The following is an 18,424-nucleotide window of genomic DNA, read 5'->3' on the forward strand; positions in this document are numbered from 1 at the left end:
CACCATGTAGTTATAGTAACAGTCAGATAGTAACAGCTAGTTAGTACTGAGCAGCTCTGAAACACCATGTAGTTATAGTAACAGCTAGTTAGTACTGAGCAGCTCTGAAACACCATGTAAATATAGTAAGAGTCAGATAGTAACAGATATGTAGGACTGAACAGCTCTGAAACACCATGTAGTTATAGTAACAGCTAGTTAGTACTGAACAGCTCTGAAACACCATGTAGTTATAGTAACAGTCAGATAGTAACAGCTAGTTAGTACTGAAAAGCTCTGAAACACCATGTAGTTATAGTAACAGTCAGATAGTAACAGCTAGTTAGTACTGAACAGTTCTGAAAAACCATGTAGTTGTAGTAACAGTCAGATAGTAACAGCTAGTTACTACTGAGCAGCTCTGAAACACCATGTAGTTATAGTAACAGTCAGATCATAACAGCTAGTTAGTACTGAACAGCTCTGAAACACCATGTAGTTATAGTAACAGCTAGTTAGTACTGAACAGCTCTGAAACACCATGTAATTATAGTAACAGTCAGATAGTAACAGCTAGTTAGTACTGAACAGCTCTGAAACACCATGTAGTTATAGTAACAGTCAGATAGTAACAGCTAGTTAGTACTGAACAGCTCTGAAACACCATGTAGTTATTGTAACAGCTAGTTAGTACTGAACAGCTCTGAAACACCATGTAGTTATAGTAACAGCTAGTTAGTACTGAACAGCTCTGAAACACCATGTAGTTATAGTAACAGTCAGATAGTAACAGCTAGTTAGTACTGAACAGCTCTGAAACACCATGCAGTTATAGTAACAGTCAGATAGTAACAGCTAGTTAGTACAGAACAGCATTGAAACACCATGTAGTTATAGTAACAGCTAGTTAGTAATGAACAGCTCTGAAACACCATGTAGTTATAGTAACAGTCAGATAGTAACAGCTAGTTATTACTGAACAGCTCTGAAACACCATGTAGTTATAGTAACAGCTAGTTAGTACTGAACAGCTCTGAAACACCATGTAGTTATAGTAACAGTCAGATAGTAACAGCTAGTTAGTACTGAACAGCTCTGAAACACCATGTAGTTATAGTAACAGCTAGTTAGTACTGAACAGCTCTGAAACACCATGTAGTTATAGTAACAGTCAGATAGTAACAGCTAGTTAGTACTGAACAGCTCTGAAACACCATGTAGTTATAGTAACAGTCAGATAGTAACAGCTAGTTAGTACTGAACAGCTCTGAAACACCATGTAGTTATAGTAACAGCTAGTTAGTACTGAACAGCTCTGAAACACCATGTAGTTATAGTAACAGTCAGATAGTAACAGCTAGTTAGTACTGAACAGCTCTGAAACACCATGTAGTTATAGTAACAGTCAGATAGTAACAGCTAGTTAGTACTGAACAGCTCTGAAACACCATGTAGTTATTGTAACAGCTAGTTAGTACTGAACAGCTCTGAAACACCATGTAGTTATAGTAACAGCTAGTTAGTACTGAACAGCTCTGAAACACCATGTAGTTATAGTAACAGTCAGATAGTAACAGCTAGTTAGTACTGAACAGCTCTGAAACACCATGCAGTTATAGTAACAGTCAGATAGTAACAGCTAGTTAGTACAGAACAGCATTGAAACACCATGTAGTTATAGTAACAGCTAGTTAGTACTGAACAGCTCTGAAACACCATGTAGTTATAGTAACAGTCAGATAGTAACAGCTAGTTATTACTGAACAGCTCTGAAACACCATGTAGTTATAGTAACAGCTAGTTAGTACTGAACAGCTCTGAAACACCATGTAGTTATAGTAACAGTCAGATAGTAACAGCTAGTTAGTACTGAACAGCTCTGAAACACCATGTAGTTATAGTAACAGCTAGTTAGTACTGAACAGCTCTGAAACACCATGTAGTTATAGTAACAGTCAGATAGTAACAGCTAGTTAGTACTGAACAGCTCTGAAACACCATGTAGTTATAGTAACAGCTAGTTAGTACTGAACAGCTCTGAAACACCATGTAGTTATAGTAACAGTCAGATAGTAACAGCTAGTTAGTACTGAACAGCTCTGAAACACCATGTAGTTATAGTAACAGTCAGATAGTAACAGCTAGTTAGTACTGAACAGCTCTGAAACACCATGTAGTTATAGTAACAGCTAGTTAGTACTGAACAGCTCTGAAACACCATGTAGTTATAGTAACAGTCAGATAGTAACAGCTAGTTAGTACTGAACAGCTCTGAAACACCATGTAGTTATAGTAACAGTCAGATAGTAACAGCTAGTTAGTACTGAACAGCTCTGAAACACCATGTAGTTATAATAACAGTCAGATAGTAACAGCTAGTTAGTACTGAACAGCTCTGAAACACCATGTAGTTATTGTAATAGCTAGTTAGTACTGAACAGCTCTGAAACACCATGTAGTTATAGTAACAGCTAGTTAGTACTGAACAGCTCTGAAACACCATGTAGTTATAGTAACAGTCAGATAGTAACAGCTAGTTAGTACTGAACAGCTCTGAAACACCATGCAGTTATAGTAACAGTCAGATAGTAACAGCTAGTTAGTACTGAACAGCTCTGAAACACCATGTAGTTATAGTAACAGCTAGTTAGTACTGAACAGCTCTGAAACACCATGTAGTTATAGTAACAGCTAGTTAGTACTGAACAGCTCTGAAACACCATGTAGTTATAGTAACAGCTAGTTAGTACTGAACAGCTCTGAAACACCATGTAGTTATAGTAACAGTCAGATAGTAACAGCTAGTTAGTACTGAACAGCTCTGAAACACCATGTAGTTATAGTAACAGTCAGATAGTAACAGCTAGTTAGTACTGAACAGCTCTGAAACACCATGTAGTTATAATAACAGTCAGATAGTAACAGCTAGTTAGTACTGAACAGCTCTGAAACACCATGTAGTTATTGTAATAGCTAGTTAGTACTGAACAGCTCTGAAACACCATGTAGTTATAGTAACAGCTAGTTAGTACTGAACAGCTCTGAAACACCATGTAGTTATAGTAACAGTCAGATAGTAACAGCTAGTTAGTACTGAACAGCTCTGAAACACCATGCAGTTATAGTAACAGTCAGATAGTAACAGCTAGTTAGTACTGAACAGCTCTGAAACACCATGTAGTTATAGTAACAGCTAGTTAGTACTGAACAGCTCTGAAACACCATGTAGTTATAGTAACAGCTAGTTAGTACTGAACAGCTCTGAAACACCATGTAGTTATAGTAACAGCTAGTTAGTACTGAACAGCTCTGAAACACCATGTAGTTATAGTAACAGTCAGATAGTAACAGCTAGTTAGTACTGAACAGCTCTGAAACACCATGTAGTTATAGTAACAGTCAGATAGTAACAGCTAGTTAGTACTGAACAGCTCTGAAACACCATGTAGTTATAGTAACAGCTAGTTAGTACTGAACAGCTCTGAAACACCATGTAGTTATAGTAACAGTCAGATAGTAACAGCTAGTTAGTACTGAACAGCTCTGAAACACCATGTAGGTATAGTAACAGTCAGATAGTAACAGCTAGTTAGTACTGAACAGCTCTGAAACACCATGTAGTTATAGTAACAGTCAGATAGTAACAGCTAGTTAGTACTGAACAGCTCTGAAACACCATGTAGTTATAGTAACAGCTAGTTAGTACTGAACAGCTCTGAAACACCATGTAGTTATAGTAACAGTCAGATAGTAACAGCTAGTTAGCACTGAACAGCTCTGAAACACCATGTAGTTATAGTAACAGCTCGTTAGTACTGAACAGCTCTGAAACACCATGTAGTTATAGTAACAGCTCGTTAGTACTGAACAGCTCTGAAACACCATGTAGTTATAGTAACAGTCAGATAGTAACAGCTAGTTAGTACTGAACAGCTCTGAAATACCATGTAGTTATAGTAACAGCTAGTTAGTACTGAACAGCTCTGAAACACCATGTAGTTATAGTAACAGTCAGATAGTAACAGCTAGTTAGTACTGAACAGCTCTGAAACGCCGTAGTCTACATCCCAAATGGCACCCTATTCCCTATATAGTGCACTACTTTAGACCAGGGTCTATGGGGAATAGGGTTCCATTTGGGACACATATATAGTAACAGTTAGACAGTACTGAGCAGACCTGGCAGGCTAAGGCTGGCTGGGTGAGAGGCTAGAGAAACACCTCTCAAACCCTCTGCATCCCGAATGGCACCCTATTCCCTATATAGCGCACTACTTTGACCAGGGCCAATAGGGAGCCATTTGGGACACATCTTGGTTACCACCAAAATAAAGGAAACACCAACATAAAGTGTCTTAATAGGGTGTTGATGGTGGTGGAAAACACTGTCTCAGGCAGCGCTCCAGAATCTCCAATAAGTGTTCACTTGAGTTTGGCTCTGGTCAAAAGTAGTGCACTATATATGGAATAGGGTGCTATTTAGGACACAGCCATCCTCTCCTCTCTGTGCCATGTGTTGCAAGGGTTTTATCAGTTAAACCAGCAATATATTAATGAATACAACCATCTCGGTTAACCCAGAACTAAAGTCTCACGTAATTGGTCAGCTACTCGATTCATTTCTGGGTCCATAGCTGAGGGGATTAAGAGATGCTAGAACGAGGAGCTCCACCCTCTCTCAACAAATTATGGGCCGAAAGTCCCCTTCAAAAATGTGAAAGATGCTAACACGTGCGAAATCGTGATTTGTCCAAATAACCAGTGATGAAATACCCAAACACAGGAACTACTGCTGCTCGTTAGCCCACGCATTCCCATTCCTTCCCCACAGATTCTAAAAGGTACCAGTTATGTTTACGTAGCTCTGTCGAAGAGAGATTATAAATCCAAAAACAATCAACTACTGCTAATTAATGAAGGAAGATATTATCATTACAGCCCAGTACAGCACATATTAAATAATTATCTATGCAAATTAAAAAGCCTATTCAACTTTATCTAATAAATGGAGAGTAATAGAGTCCAGTTTCCTCTGAATATGAACGTGATTAAACGATCTGATGTCTGACTAAATAAAGAGAACACATGCTACGGTTGTCATGGGCTCTGGTCAAAAGTAGTGTACTACATAGTGGATAGGGTTCCATTTGGGCCTCAACCAATACATCCAGAGAGTTTAGGGGCTTAAATAGGGAGCGTACACAGTCAGAATACTAATGAGATGACATGTTAGAATAGAACTGACAGTCAGAATACTAATGAGATGACATGTTAGAATAGAAGTGACAGTCAGAATACTAATGAGATGACACGTTAGAATAGAAGTGACAGTCAGAATACTAATGAGATGACACGTTAGAATAGAACTGACAGTCAGAATACTAATGAGATGACACGTTAGAATAGAACTGACAGTCAGAATACTAATGAGATGACACTTTAGAATAGAAGTGACAGTCAGAATACTAATGAGATGACACGTTAGAATAGAACTGACAGTCAGAATACTAATGAGATGACACGTTAGAATAGAACTAACAGTCAGAATACTAATGAGATGACACGTTAGAATAGAACTGACAGTCAGAATACTAATGAGATGACACGTTAGAATAGAACTGACAGTCAGAATACTAATGAGATGACACGTTAGAATAGAACTGACAGTCAGAATACTAATGAGATGACATGTCAGAATAGAACTGACAGTCAGAATACTAATGAGATGGATGACATGTTAGAATAGAACTGACAGTCAGAATACTAATGAGATGGATGACATGTTAGAATAGAACTGACAGTCAGAATACTAATGAGATGACATGTTAGAATAGAACTGGCAGTCAGAATACTAATGAGATGATATGTTAGAATAGAACTGGCATTCAGAATACTAATGAGATGACATGTTACAATAGAACTGGCAGTCAGAATACTAATGAGATGACATGTTAGAATAAAACTGGCAGTCAGAATACTAAGAGATGACATGTTAGAATAGAACTGGCAGTCAGAATACTAATGAGATGACATGTTAGAATAGAACTGGCAGTCAAAATACTGTCCTCAGGCTGTTGATGAGATATTATGTAACACATACAGCAGACTTTTTACAGCTCTGACCCGTCACATTACAGCCTCTCTCCCTCCCTCCCAGGGTAGATTATGTGTCTGTTTGGCGGCTGGAAGAAGATAAGTGACTCCCTGTCACCTTTGACCCCCAAGTATGACTTTACTACATCTAGTCACTCATTACTGAGTGTGTGTATGTACATTTAAAGTCAGAAGTTTACATACACCTTAGCCAAATACATTTAAACTCAGTTTTCACAATTCTTGACATTTAATCCTAGTAAAAATTCCCTGTTTTAGGTCAGTTAGGATCACCATTTTATTTTAAGAATGTGAAATGTCAGAATAATAGTAGAATGATTTATTTCAGCTTTTATGTCTTTCATCACATTCCCAGTGGGTCAGAAGTTTAGATACACTCAATTAGTATTTGGTGGCATTGCCTTTAAATTGTTTAACTTGGGTCAAACATTTCATGTAGCCTTCCACAAGCTTCCCACAATAAATTGGGTTCATTTTGGCCCATTCCTCCTGACAGAGCTGGTGTAACCGAGTCAGGTTTGTAGGCCTCCTTGCTTGCACACGCTTTTTCAGTTCTGCCCACAAATTTTCTATGGGACTGAGGTCAGGGCTTTGTGATGGCCACTCCAATACCTTGACTTTGTTGTCCTTAAGCCATTTTGCCACAACTTTGGAAGTATGCTTGGGGTCATTGTCCATTTGGAAGACCCATTTGTGACCAAGCTTTAACTTCCTGACTGATGTCTTGAGATGTTGCTTCAATATATCAACATAATTTTCCTACCTCATCATGCCATCTATTTTGTGAAGTGCACCAGTCCCTCCTGCAGCAAAGCACCCCCACAACATGATGCTGCCACCCCCGTGCTTCACGGTTGGGATGGTGTTCTTCGGCTTGCAAGTCTCCCCCTTGTTCCTCCAAACATAATGATGGTCATTATGACCAAACAGTTCTATTTTTGTTTCATCAGACCAGAGGACATTTCTCGAAAAAGTACAATCTTTGTCCCCATGTGCAGTTGCAAACCGTAGTCTGTCTTTTTTATGGCGGTTTTGGAGCAGTGGCTTCTTCCTTGCTGAGCGGCCATTCAGGTTATGTCGATATAGGACTCCTTTTACTGTGGATATTGATACTTTTGTACCTGTTTCCTCCAGCATCTTCACAAGGTCCTTTGCTGTTGTTCTGGGATTAATTTGCACTTTTTGCACCAAAGTACATTCATCTCTAGGAGACAGAATGCGTCTCCTTCCTGAGCAGTATGACGGCTGTGTGGACCCATAGTGTTTATACTTGTGTACTATTGTTTGTACAGATGAACGTGGTACCTTCAGGCGTTTGGAAATTGCTCCCAAGGATGAACCAGACTTGTGGAGGTCTATAGGTCTTGGGAAAATCAAAAGAAATCAGCCATGATGTCAAGCAAAGAGTCACTGAGTTTGAAGGTAGGCCTTGAAATACATCCACAGGTACACCTCCAATTGACTCAAATGATGTCAATTAGCCTATCAGAAGCTTCTAAAGCCATGACATAATTTTCTGGAATTTTCCAAGCGGTTTAAAGGCACAGTCAACTTAGTGTATGTAAACATCTGACCCATTGGAATTGTTATACAGTGAATTATAAGTGAAATAATCTGTCTGTAAACAATTGTTGGAAAAATTACTCATGCACAAAGTAGATGTCCTAACCGACTTGCCAAAACTATAGTTTGTTAACAAGAAATTTGTGGAGTGGTTGAAAAACGAGTTTTAATGACTCCAACCTAAGTGTATGTAAACTTCCGACTTCAACTGTATGTATGTATCTGTGCACATGCGTGTGTGCGCATGCATTCGTGCTACTGACCGTGTATGTATGTGTGTGTGTGCAATTCACCACTTCCTTACATGTTATTATGGGTGTGTGTGTGTGTTTGTGCATGTGGGTGACCATGTGTCTGTGTGCGTGCCTCTGTGTGTGTGCCCGTATGTTACCTGGGAATTGTTACTCGATGTCTCCATCTTCTCCTGTGACTTGTCCCTGGCTAGCTTCGCTGCTTCCTTCACTTCCTGGAACTTCTCAGCAAACTGAAACAAGATGAGAAAAATAAACAAAGAAAAAGATTGATTAATACAAGTTCAAATGAAAATATAAAAACACATCACTGGATACAAGCGATGTGTGTGTCGCTTAATGATGATGTAATCACATGTCCCAAATGGAGCCTGATCAAAAATACTGCACCATTGTCCTATAGGCCTTAGTCAAAAGTAGTGCACCATTGGCCCTATAGGCCTTAGTCAAAAGTAGTGCACTATTGCCCTATAGGCCTTAGTCAAAAGTAGTGCACTATTGCCCTATAGGCCTTAGTCAAAAGTAGTGCACCATTGCCCTATAGGCCTTAGTCAAAAGTAGTGCACTATAGAGGGAATCGGGTGCCATTTGGGATGTAACCATGGTGTAGATGAGGTGAGTTACTCTGACATGATGAGCTCAGGGACAGAGAGACAAACTAGACTACCTAATATTTATTCATTGTAAAATATGTGAAGGATAAAATCCCATGAGATAATTAATCATCTCATATCCAAGGTGGTTCCCAAACAACAACAACAACAACAAATACTGGACCAAAGAAACACACAGACAGGTACAATCCAAACACAGCGGTAGTGACGGAACGGCTTTATGTTGCCGGTAGTGACGGAACGGCTTTATGTTGCCGGTAGTGACGGAACGGCTTTATGTTGCCGGTAGTGACGGAACGGCTTTATGTTGCCGGTAGTGACGGAATAGCTTTGTCTTTTTAAAATCATAACAGAAAATCAATCAATCAATCAATCAATCAATCAATCAATCAATCAGTACCTTGGCCAGCTGCTGCTCGGAGGCGAACCCCAGTCCGAACACTGTGTTGGCTCTGCTGTCAGCCCATTGGCCAAACTTCTGGGAGGTCTTGGTGAAGGTCATGTTGGGGGTGATGGTGCTGTTGATGATCACCTGAAGAGAGACAGGAAATGACACGTTAGTAGGAGATGCGGTGGTGCCCCTGGAGCAGCTTGAGGGGGTTAGTGCCTTGCTGGGCCACTGGGACATGGAAAAGGGTCAAAGCACAAACAGTTTGGGAAACCTCAGTGGGCCACAGTTTTGCACCTGGGGTGTAATAATCATCAGTCCAAACACTAAAACAAGAGTTTCTATTGGACAAATTCAGGTAGACCCCTCCCTATTTCATTCCATTGACAAAACTTTTTGCAACAGAATAAGCCCCTGAAGTCCTTTGGTTTTCGCCAGACATAATGGGACCCATCTCATCCAAAAAGTTGACTCCAGTTTGTCGAAAAGCACCTGAATGATCATCAAGACTCTTGGAAGAGTGTTCTACGGACAGATGAGTTAAAAGTATAACTTTTTGGATGTCATGGGTCCAATTATGCCTGGCGAAAACCAAACAATGTATTCCCCAGAACCTCATACCAACGGTCAAGCTGGTGGTGGTAGTGAGATGGTTTGGGGATGCTTTGCTGCCTCAGGACCTGGACGACTTTCCTTAATAGAAGGAACCGTGAATTCTGCTCTGTATCAGATCATTCTCCAGGAGAATGTCAGACCATCTGTCTGTGAGCTGAAGCACAGCTGGGCCATGCAGCAAGACAATGATCCAAAACATCAAGTCTACATGAAAATGGCTAAAAAGCAAAACACATTTGAAGTTTTGGAATGGCCTAGTCAAAGTCCAGACCTAATCCCAACTGAGATGTTGTGGCAGGACTTGAAACGAACAGTTCATGCTTGAAAACCCAAAAACGTCACCGAGTTACAGCAGTTCTGCATGGAAGAGTGGGCCAAAAAACCCTCCACAGCGACGTGAGAGACTGATCAAGAAACTACAGGAAGCGTTTGGTTGGAGTCATTGCAGCTGAAGGTGGCACCAGTTATTGAGTGTCCTTGGGGGCGATTACTTTTACACACTGGGGCATTGAGTGTTGCATAACTTTGTTCATCAAATAAATTAAATAAGTATGCAAATTGTTGTGTTATTTATTCACTCAGGTTCCCTTTATCTAATATTAGGTTTTGGTTGAAGATCTGACAACATTCCAGTATAAAGAAATATGCAAAAGTAGAGAAAATTAGAAAGGGGGGCCAATATTTTGTCACGGCACTGTATTATATTACTGTTGGTTCTGGCTGGGACTGGGCTGGCCAAGACACACATTATCCCACTGTGCAGAACAACATGGATCTGTGTGTATCAACCTCTGTGCTCTCCATGGAAAAGATGAGCAGAAGTGCTCCTATTGACAAATAGAAAATATAGTTTGTTTTTTTCTCAAGGCTTTCAGTTTCAGTTTCCTGTTTGTTGTTGTTGACACAAGCCACAACTTATTTTGTTCTCAGAACATCTAAAATAATCATCTTGTACAAGATTTAGAAGTGAAGCTAACCATTTAGCTTCTACAATACAACTCTGGCCAAAGATCAAGCCCTTATACAGCACCAGAAATTAAGTAAATGTGAAATAACTAAATTGTTTTTTTTGAAGAAAAAATAAACTAAAATAAACCCCACTTCTGCTAACAGTCTCCTTCCCTTCTGAACTCCAGAGAAAGAAAGACAAAATCAATTTCCATAATGACAAGAGAAAGAGCTTGAGGCTTTATGTAATCTGAAGAGGAACAGAGTAATATCAGGACAATTAGATTGGTTTCCTTCGGAGTCTCTGCCGCACACTCACACACACACACCCTGCCTCCAACTATGTCCAGTATGCACGTATCCACACAGCCCACTGACCCCTATAATGGTCATTATAACTCCCAAGTCCGTATCCCAAAAGGCACCTTATTCCCTATATAGTGGCCTACTCTTGACCAGAGCCTATAGAACTCTGGTCTAAAGTAGTGCACAATGCAGGGAATAGGGAGTCATTTGGGACACAGACCTTCTCAGTTACAGTGTAGTCCAGCTGTTATACTAGTAGCTGTTTAACAGGCCTGTTACTGTAGCATGATTACATTACATGTATTAATAGTATAATGATAGACTGCATCCTAAATGGTCCTAAGGGCCCTGGTCTAAAGTAGTGCACTATACAGGGAATAGGGTGCTATTTGGGACGTGGTCTGTAATAGACAGAGCCAGTGTTTCCGGGAGAGAAGTGAGTCACTGAGACTGTGATATGGTAAGGAGCGTGATTGATGAAACTGATATACAGTGGGGGGAAAAAGTATTTGATCCCCTGCTGATTTTGTACGTTTGCCCTCTGACAAAGAAAGGATCAGTCTATAATTTTAATGGTAGGTTTATTTGAACAGTGAGAGACAGAATACCAACAAAAATATCCAGAAAAACGCATGTCAAAAATGTTATAAATTGATTTGCATTTTAATGAGGGAAATCAGTATTTGACCCCCTCTCAATCAGAAAGATTTCTGGCTCCCAGGTGTCTTTTATACAGATAACGAGCCCAGATTAGGAGCACACTCTTAAAGGGAGTGCTCCTAATCTCAGTTTGTTACCTGTATAAAAGACACCTGTCCACAGAAGCAATCAATCAATCAGATTCCAAACTCTCCACCATGGCCAAGACTAAAGAGCTCTCCAAGGATGTCAGGGACAAGATTGTAGACCTACACAAGGCTGGAATGGGCTACAAGACCATCGTCAAGCAGCTTGGTGAGAAGGTGACAACAGATGGAAGAAACACAGAAGAACTGTCAATCTCCCTCGGCCTGGGGCTCCATGCAAGATCTCACCTCGTGGAGTTGCAATGATCATGAGAACGGTGAGGAATCAGCCCAGAACTACATGGGAGGATCTTGTCAATGATCTCAAGGCAGCTGGGACCATAGTCACCAAGAAAACAATTGGTAACACACTACGCCGTGAAGGACTGAAATCCTGCAGCGCCCGCAAGGTCCCCCTGCTCAAGAAAGCACATATACATGCCCGTCTGAAGTTTGCCAATGAACATCTGAATGATTCAGAGGACAACTGGGTGAAAGTGTTGTGGTCAGATGAGACCAAAATGGAGCTCTTTGGCATCAACTCAACTCGCCGTGTTTGGAGGAGGAGGAATGCTGCCTATGACCCTAAGAACACCATCCCCACCGTCAAACATGGAGGTGGAAACATTATGCTTTGGGGGTGTTTTTCTGCTAAGGGGACAGGACAACTTCACTGCATCAAAGGGACGATGGACGGGGCCATGTACCGTCAAATCTTGGGTGAGAACCTCCTTCCCTCAGCCAGGGCATTGAATTGGGTCGTGGATGGGTATTCCAGCATGACAATGACCCAAAACACACGGCCAAGGCAACAAAGGAGTGGCTCAAGAAGAAGCACATTAAGGTCCTGGAGTGGCCTAGCCAGTCTCCAGGCCTTAATCCCATAGAAAATCTGTGGAGGAGCTGAAGGTTCGAGTTGACAAACGTCAGCCTCGAAACCTTAATGACTTGGAGAAGATCTGCAAAGTGGAGTGGGACAAAATCCCTCCTGAGATGTGTGCAAACCTGGTGGCCAACTACAAGAAACGTCTGACCTCTGTGATTGCCAACAAGGGCTTTGCCACCAAGTACTAAGTCATGTTTTGCAGAGGGGTCAAATACTTATTTCCCTCATTAAAATGCAAATCAATTTATAACATTTTTGACATGTGTCTTTCTGGATTATAAACCTACCATTAAAATTATAGACTGATAATTTCTTTGTCAGTGGGCAAATGTACAAAATCAGCAGGGGATCAAATACGTTTTTCCCCTCACTGTAGATGTGAATAATCTACTGGTAAGGAGAAGGGCCCTAGGGTATGTATGACAACACAGAAACCTCCAGAGTTGTGGACTCGAGTCACATGACTTGGACTTGAGTCTGACTCGAGTCACACATTCGATGACTTGAGATTGGACTTGGAGACTCAAGACTCGGGACTCTACTTTCACTTGAGACTGATGACTTGAAATTCTGTGGCCAGGCTTTGTAACATTTTGTCACTCATTTTGTGGCACACAGTCTTGAGGATTACTCTCCACACAGCCAGAGACAGTAGCCGCTGCATTGCACATTGCAACATTTTTATTTTTAAACGTGCAACAGATTGACTAGTGAAATGCACAGTCGGCCCTCTGATTGGACCAGCAAACTGTCAATCAATACAGATCAGGTGACCTAGCTCAGTGCTTCTCAAAGTGGGTCACGAGTATGAAACTGAACGGGAATTCTTATCCATACTTTAATTGTCTACAGACACCACACACACACACCTTAGCCTATTTGCTCTGGTTTCCTACGGTATCACACCATATTATAGTCTAAAAGAACAACTCATCTGTGTCTCAGAATCAACTAGTTGCGCGTCTTGACTGTTGACCAAGGACCAGTGATCGGCATTAGCTGCCCAAAGGTGGGCACAAATATCCAGATGAGTCTCCAGATAGCATATCCAGATGAGTCTCCAGATAGCATATCCAGATGAGTCTCCAGATGAGTCTCCAGATAGCAGATCCAGATGAGTCTCCAGATAGCAGATCCAGATGAGTCTCCAGATAGCAGATCCAGATGAGTCTCCAGATGAGTCTCCAGATAGCAGATCCAGATGAGTCTCCAGATAGCAGATCCAGATGAGTCTCCAGATAGCAGATCCAGATGAGTCTCCAGATAGCAGATCCAGATGAGTCTCCAGATAGCAGATCCAGATGAGTCTCCAGATAGCAGATCCAGATGAGTCTCCAGATAGCAGATCCAGATGAGTCTCCAGAAAGCAGCTCGTTTCATTTTCTCCAATAGGCCTACGTTTAAATGACCCATATATAAGGAAAGTTATCCATACCATTCATTTTCTCCAATAGGCCTTCGTTTAAATGACCCATATATAAAGAAAGTTATCCATATCATTCATCTTCTCCAATAGGCCTACGTTTAAAGAAAGTTATCGATACCGTTTATCAATCCACTACGGACACGACTTGGCCAGAACGATAACGTTAGGCTACCCGGCTATTTCATTGATCATGTTTATATTTCAGACAGACCTAGTTTGGCTGGTTACTGTCTGAAGACAGCTGTAACATCACACTAACGTCACAGCTTCAATATTATAGGATGAAGATGTAACATTCTGGTCAATTCATTCTGGTATTTGTGAGGAAGAAAGTGGCTACCCAGTTGGCAACAAGCTGCAGGCAGGCAGGCAGGCAGGCAGGCATGCAGGCAGGCAGGCAGGCAGGCAGGCAGGCAGGCAGGCAGGCAGGCAGGCAGGCAGGCAGGCAGGCAGGCAGGCAGGCAGGCAGGCAGGCAGGCAGGCAGGCAGGCAGGCAGGCCCTCCAAAGTGACAGGCAAGTTGCAGAGAGACCGTGCTTTCCTTGTCTTTCAATCTCCCCTGCATACAGGTAAGGTAGGGCGTATTATCCTGTTGGACCCCAGAGAAATGACATGATATCCCTAGTTGATATTGGCTGCTAACATGAATGACTTTCATCTCAAAATGTAGGAGGGTGTAAAAGGCAGTTTACATCGGTGTCTTGCAGTTTGAAAATGCGTCACTGTTTATGGCTGCAATGACATTTGGGCAGCGATTGTGCACGGGGGTTGCGAGCTTGAAACCACCCCTTTTCGGGGGTGAGGGTGGGTGGGTGGGGGTCAGGGGTTGCAGGTCAAGAAGTTTGAGAACAACAGAGCTAGCGAACAGATTGCTGATTTACAGCTATAGGATCTGGTGCAGCACAAATGTCAATTGTAGGGAGAGATGATTGGCATAGTAACTACGCAGCTCCAAAACCTGTTGGGGATCCAGAATATAAACTGTTCACCTTGAAGCTCAGCAGCAATGAGGCAATTAGCAACAATTACTAGAACAGGCCGACTGGTCTTTCAGTATGAAATGTATATGAAGCTGAATTTGGAATTTGTTGAAATGTATTGTGACATAATCAAAATATGTTGTAGACAAAATAATGAAAATGTCTGTCTGGTAGCATCAATAAATAGACAAAGACGTGTAATTGAACAAGCTATTGTATGTGTAGTTTATTTGACTTGAAAAACGTACGACTTGGACTCGACTGGAGACTCTGACCGTTCTAGTCGGGACTCGACTGGAGACTCTGACCGTTCTAGTCAGGACTCGACTGGAGACTCTGACCGTTCTAGTCAGGACTCGACTGGAGACTCTGACCTTGTGACTGGAATAATAGTGACTTGGTCCCACCTCTGGAAACCTCCAAGTGAAATCAAATCAAACACACACACACACACACACACACACACACACACACACACACACACACACACACACACAACAAGCAAGAACACCCACCCACAAACACTCCAAAACAAAGAAAACATTCTCTGTCCCTCTCTCTGTCTCGGAGCAGCACAGAGAACTGATCCCAACAATTAAGAGACAACACAAGACATGTTAATTACTATGCACCCCTTGTCTCATAGCAACATGGTCCTGCTTCCAGAATTAGGACTAGGAATAACTGACAACCACTCTCCTCCTCTCATTCTTCCTCTACCTCCTCCTCCTCCCTCTCTCTCCTCCTCTTCCTCCCCCTTCTCACCCGTCTTCCTCTTTCCCCTCCATCTCTTCCTCAACCCCCATCTCTCCCTGCCTCATCCTCCTGTCTCTCTTTACCTCTCCCTCATGTCTTTCTCCCTGCCTCATTCTCCTGTCTCTCCCTGCCTCTCCCTCATCCTCCTGCCTCTCATCCTCCTGCCTCTCCCTCATCCTCCTGCCTCTCCCTCATCCTCCTGTCTCTCCCTCATCCTCCTGTCTCTCCCTGCCTCTCCCTCATCCTCCTGCCTCTCTCATCCTCCTGCCTCTCCCTCATCCTCCTGCCTCTCCCTCATCCTCCTGCCTCTCCCACATCCTCCTGCCTCTCCCACATCCTCCTGCCTCTCCCACATCCTCCTGCCTCTCCCACATCCTCCTGCCTCTCCCACATCCTCCTGCCTCTCCCACATCCTCCTGCCTCTCCCTCATCCTCATCCTCCTGCCTCTCCCTCATCCTCCTGCCTCTCCCTCATCCTCCTGCCTCTCCCTGCCTCTCCCTCATCCTCCTGCCTCTCCCTCATCCTCCCTCATCCCCCTGCCTCTCCCTCATCCTCCTGCCTCATCCTCCCTCATCCTCCTGCCTCTCCCTCATCCTCCCTCATCCTCCTGCCTCTCCCTCATCCTCCTGCCTCTCCCACATCCTCCTGCCTCTCCCACATCCTCCTGCCTCTCCCACATCCTCCTGCCTCTCCCACATCCTCCTGCCTCTCCCTGCCTCTCCCTCCTTTTTATATTTCCCTCACCACCCCATCTCCCTCTCTGCTAAGGAGCTGTCTAACACTTATCTTTTTAGCCAGAGCTCAGACCTCACACAGAGACCTCACACCCTCACACCTCACTGAGAGCCCAGAACACTGTCCAAACCAGACATGCATGACAAATCCCCAGAGCATTGTATTTCCAATAAAAGGCTCTGTAAAACACTACGTCAGACAAGAGAACTAGAAAAGATGGGGAGTTACACAACAACCTTTACTGACATGCTTTAGAGACACAGCTTAGCTTGTTGTCAAGGTTATCTAGAGGTGACTGTTGCTAGGGGTCGAAGAAGACTTTTCTGAGAGGTAAAAAAAATTGAAATTCGCATGTATGTTTTCTATGCATGCACACAACCATCCTTCTCCCTCCTATCCTACCCCCTATGGTTCCCTGGTTCCCTACCCCCTATGGTTCCCTGGTTCCCTGGTTCCCTACCCCCTATGGTCCCTGGTTCCCTGGTTCCCTACCCCCTATGGTTCCCTGGTTCCCTACCCCCTATGGTTCCCTGGTTCCCTACCCCCTATGGTTCCCTGGTTCCCTGGTTCCCTACCCCCTATGGTCCCTGGTTCCCTGGTTCCCTACCCCCTATGGTCCCTGGTTCCCTGGTTTCCTACCCCCTATGGTTCCCTGGTTCCCTACCCCCTATGGTTCCCTGGTTCCCTACCCCCTATGGTCCCTGGTCCCCTGGTTGTGGCTCATCCTATATAACATATAACTACTGCTGTACACATTTTTGTATTAATATACTGCCCACACTGTCTGTCTGTCTGTCTGTCTGTCTGTCTGTCTGTCTGTCTGTCTGTCTGTCTGTCTGTCTGTCTGTCTGTCTGTCTGTCTGTCTGTCTGTCTGTCTGTCTGTCTGTCACACACACACACACACACACACACACACACGACTCTGACATGGCTCGTATCTTCATTTTAATTCTGGGGGTTTGCATGTATTACTGCACTGTTGGAGCTAGAAACACCAGCATTACGCTGCACCTGTGATAACATCTGAGTGGCGCAGCGGTCTAAGGCACTGAATCTCAGTGCAAGAGGTCTCACTATAGTCCCTGCTTCGAATCCAGGCTGTATCACATCCGGCCGTGATTGGGAGTCCCATAGGGCGGCACACAATTGGCCCAGCGTCGTCCAGGTTTTAGCCGGAGTAGGCCGTCTTTGAAAATAAGAATTTGTTCTTAACTGACTTGCCTAGTTAAATAAAAAAAAATGAAATAGGTACGCGACCAATAAAATGTGATTTTGAAGTAGTGCACTAAATAGGGAATCGGGCGCCATGTGGGACTCATCCCAAGTCCCTGTAGGAAGACCGGTACATTCACAGGGAACAAAGGAGGTTCAGTCTTCAGTATGTGTCTAAGATCTCTCTGACTTGCCATGGTTGTATGTGTTAATGTAAATAACTGGAGTCGTCTGTCTCAGTTATTCACACTGTGACAAACCTGATCACACACATGCAGGGAGAGAGAGAACACCCTCCTATCTTAGCCTCCCTACACAGTTGAAATGAGAAACTATCTCAGAGGGATACAGTATTAACTTATTCCCAAATCTGAAATCACCCACCCACACAGAGACACACAGAGAGAGAGAGAGAGAGAGAGAGAGAGAGAGAGAGAGAGAGAGAGAGAGAGAGAGAGAGAGAGAGTTTGGTGTGTGATGACTCAAACCCTGTTCATCCTCTTCATATGAAGGGATGAAGAGATGAAAGGAGGAAGAGGAGGAGGGAGACAGAGAGAAGGGAAATAAAAAGGAGTGAGAGACGGAACAAGGAAACAGAATGAGGAAAAGAGAATATGAACTCTGCCAGTCATGTGATGTGTAGGATAAATCAGCCAGGAAGATATAATCCCCTTTACACCACTACACACACACACACACACACCCCAACTGTCAGCGTTCCACTGAGATCTGTAAACAGCTTATTGATCTCAGTAGCTGTACCTGGAGGTCGTCGCTTGGCTGTGTGTTTGCCAGTTACGAGGAAATGGAAAACGGTTGGTGTTGGTAGTGAAGACTATCCACAACCCAAATGGCAACCTATTTG

At 43.0% G+C, this 18,424-nt stretch overlaps 1 protein-coding gene across 4 annotated transcripts in view; it reads right to left on the reverse strand.

Annotated features, from left to right (window-relative positions):
- Nucleotides 1–18,424, reverse strand: part of LOC106561749 (homer protein homolog 2) — a 229,071-nt gene that overhangs the window by 171,378 nt on the left and 39,269 nt on the right. For all 4 annotated transcript variants that reach the window (XM_045689657.2, XM_045689655.2, XM_045689654.2 and 1 more), the window contains exons 3-4: nucleotides 8,922–9,053; nucleotides 8,048–8,140 (exon numbers count right to left, since the gene is read on the reverse strand). In XM_045689657.2, coding sequence (XP_045545613.1) covers nucleotides 8,048–8,140; nucleotides 8,922–9,053 — 225 coding nt within the window. The remainder of the gene's footprint in view (nucleotides 1–8,047; nucleotides 8,141–8,921; nucleotides 9,054–18,424) is intronic.

The sequence above is a fragment of the Salmo salar genome, chromosome 11 (assembly GCF_965601325.2).
Source record: "Salmo salar chromosome 11, fSalSal1, whole genome shotgun sequence".
Lineage (NCBI taxonomy): Eukaryota > Metazoa > Chordata > Actinopteri > Salmoniformes > Salmonidae > Salmo > Salmo salar.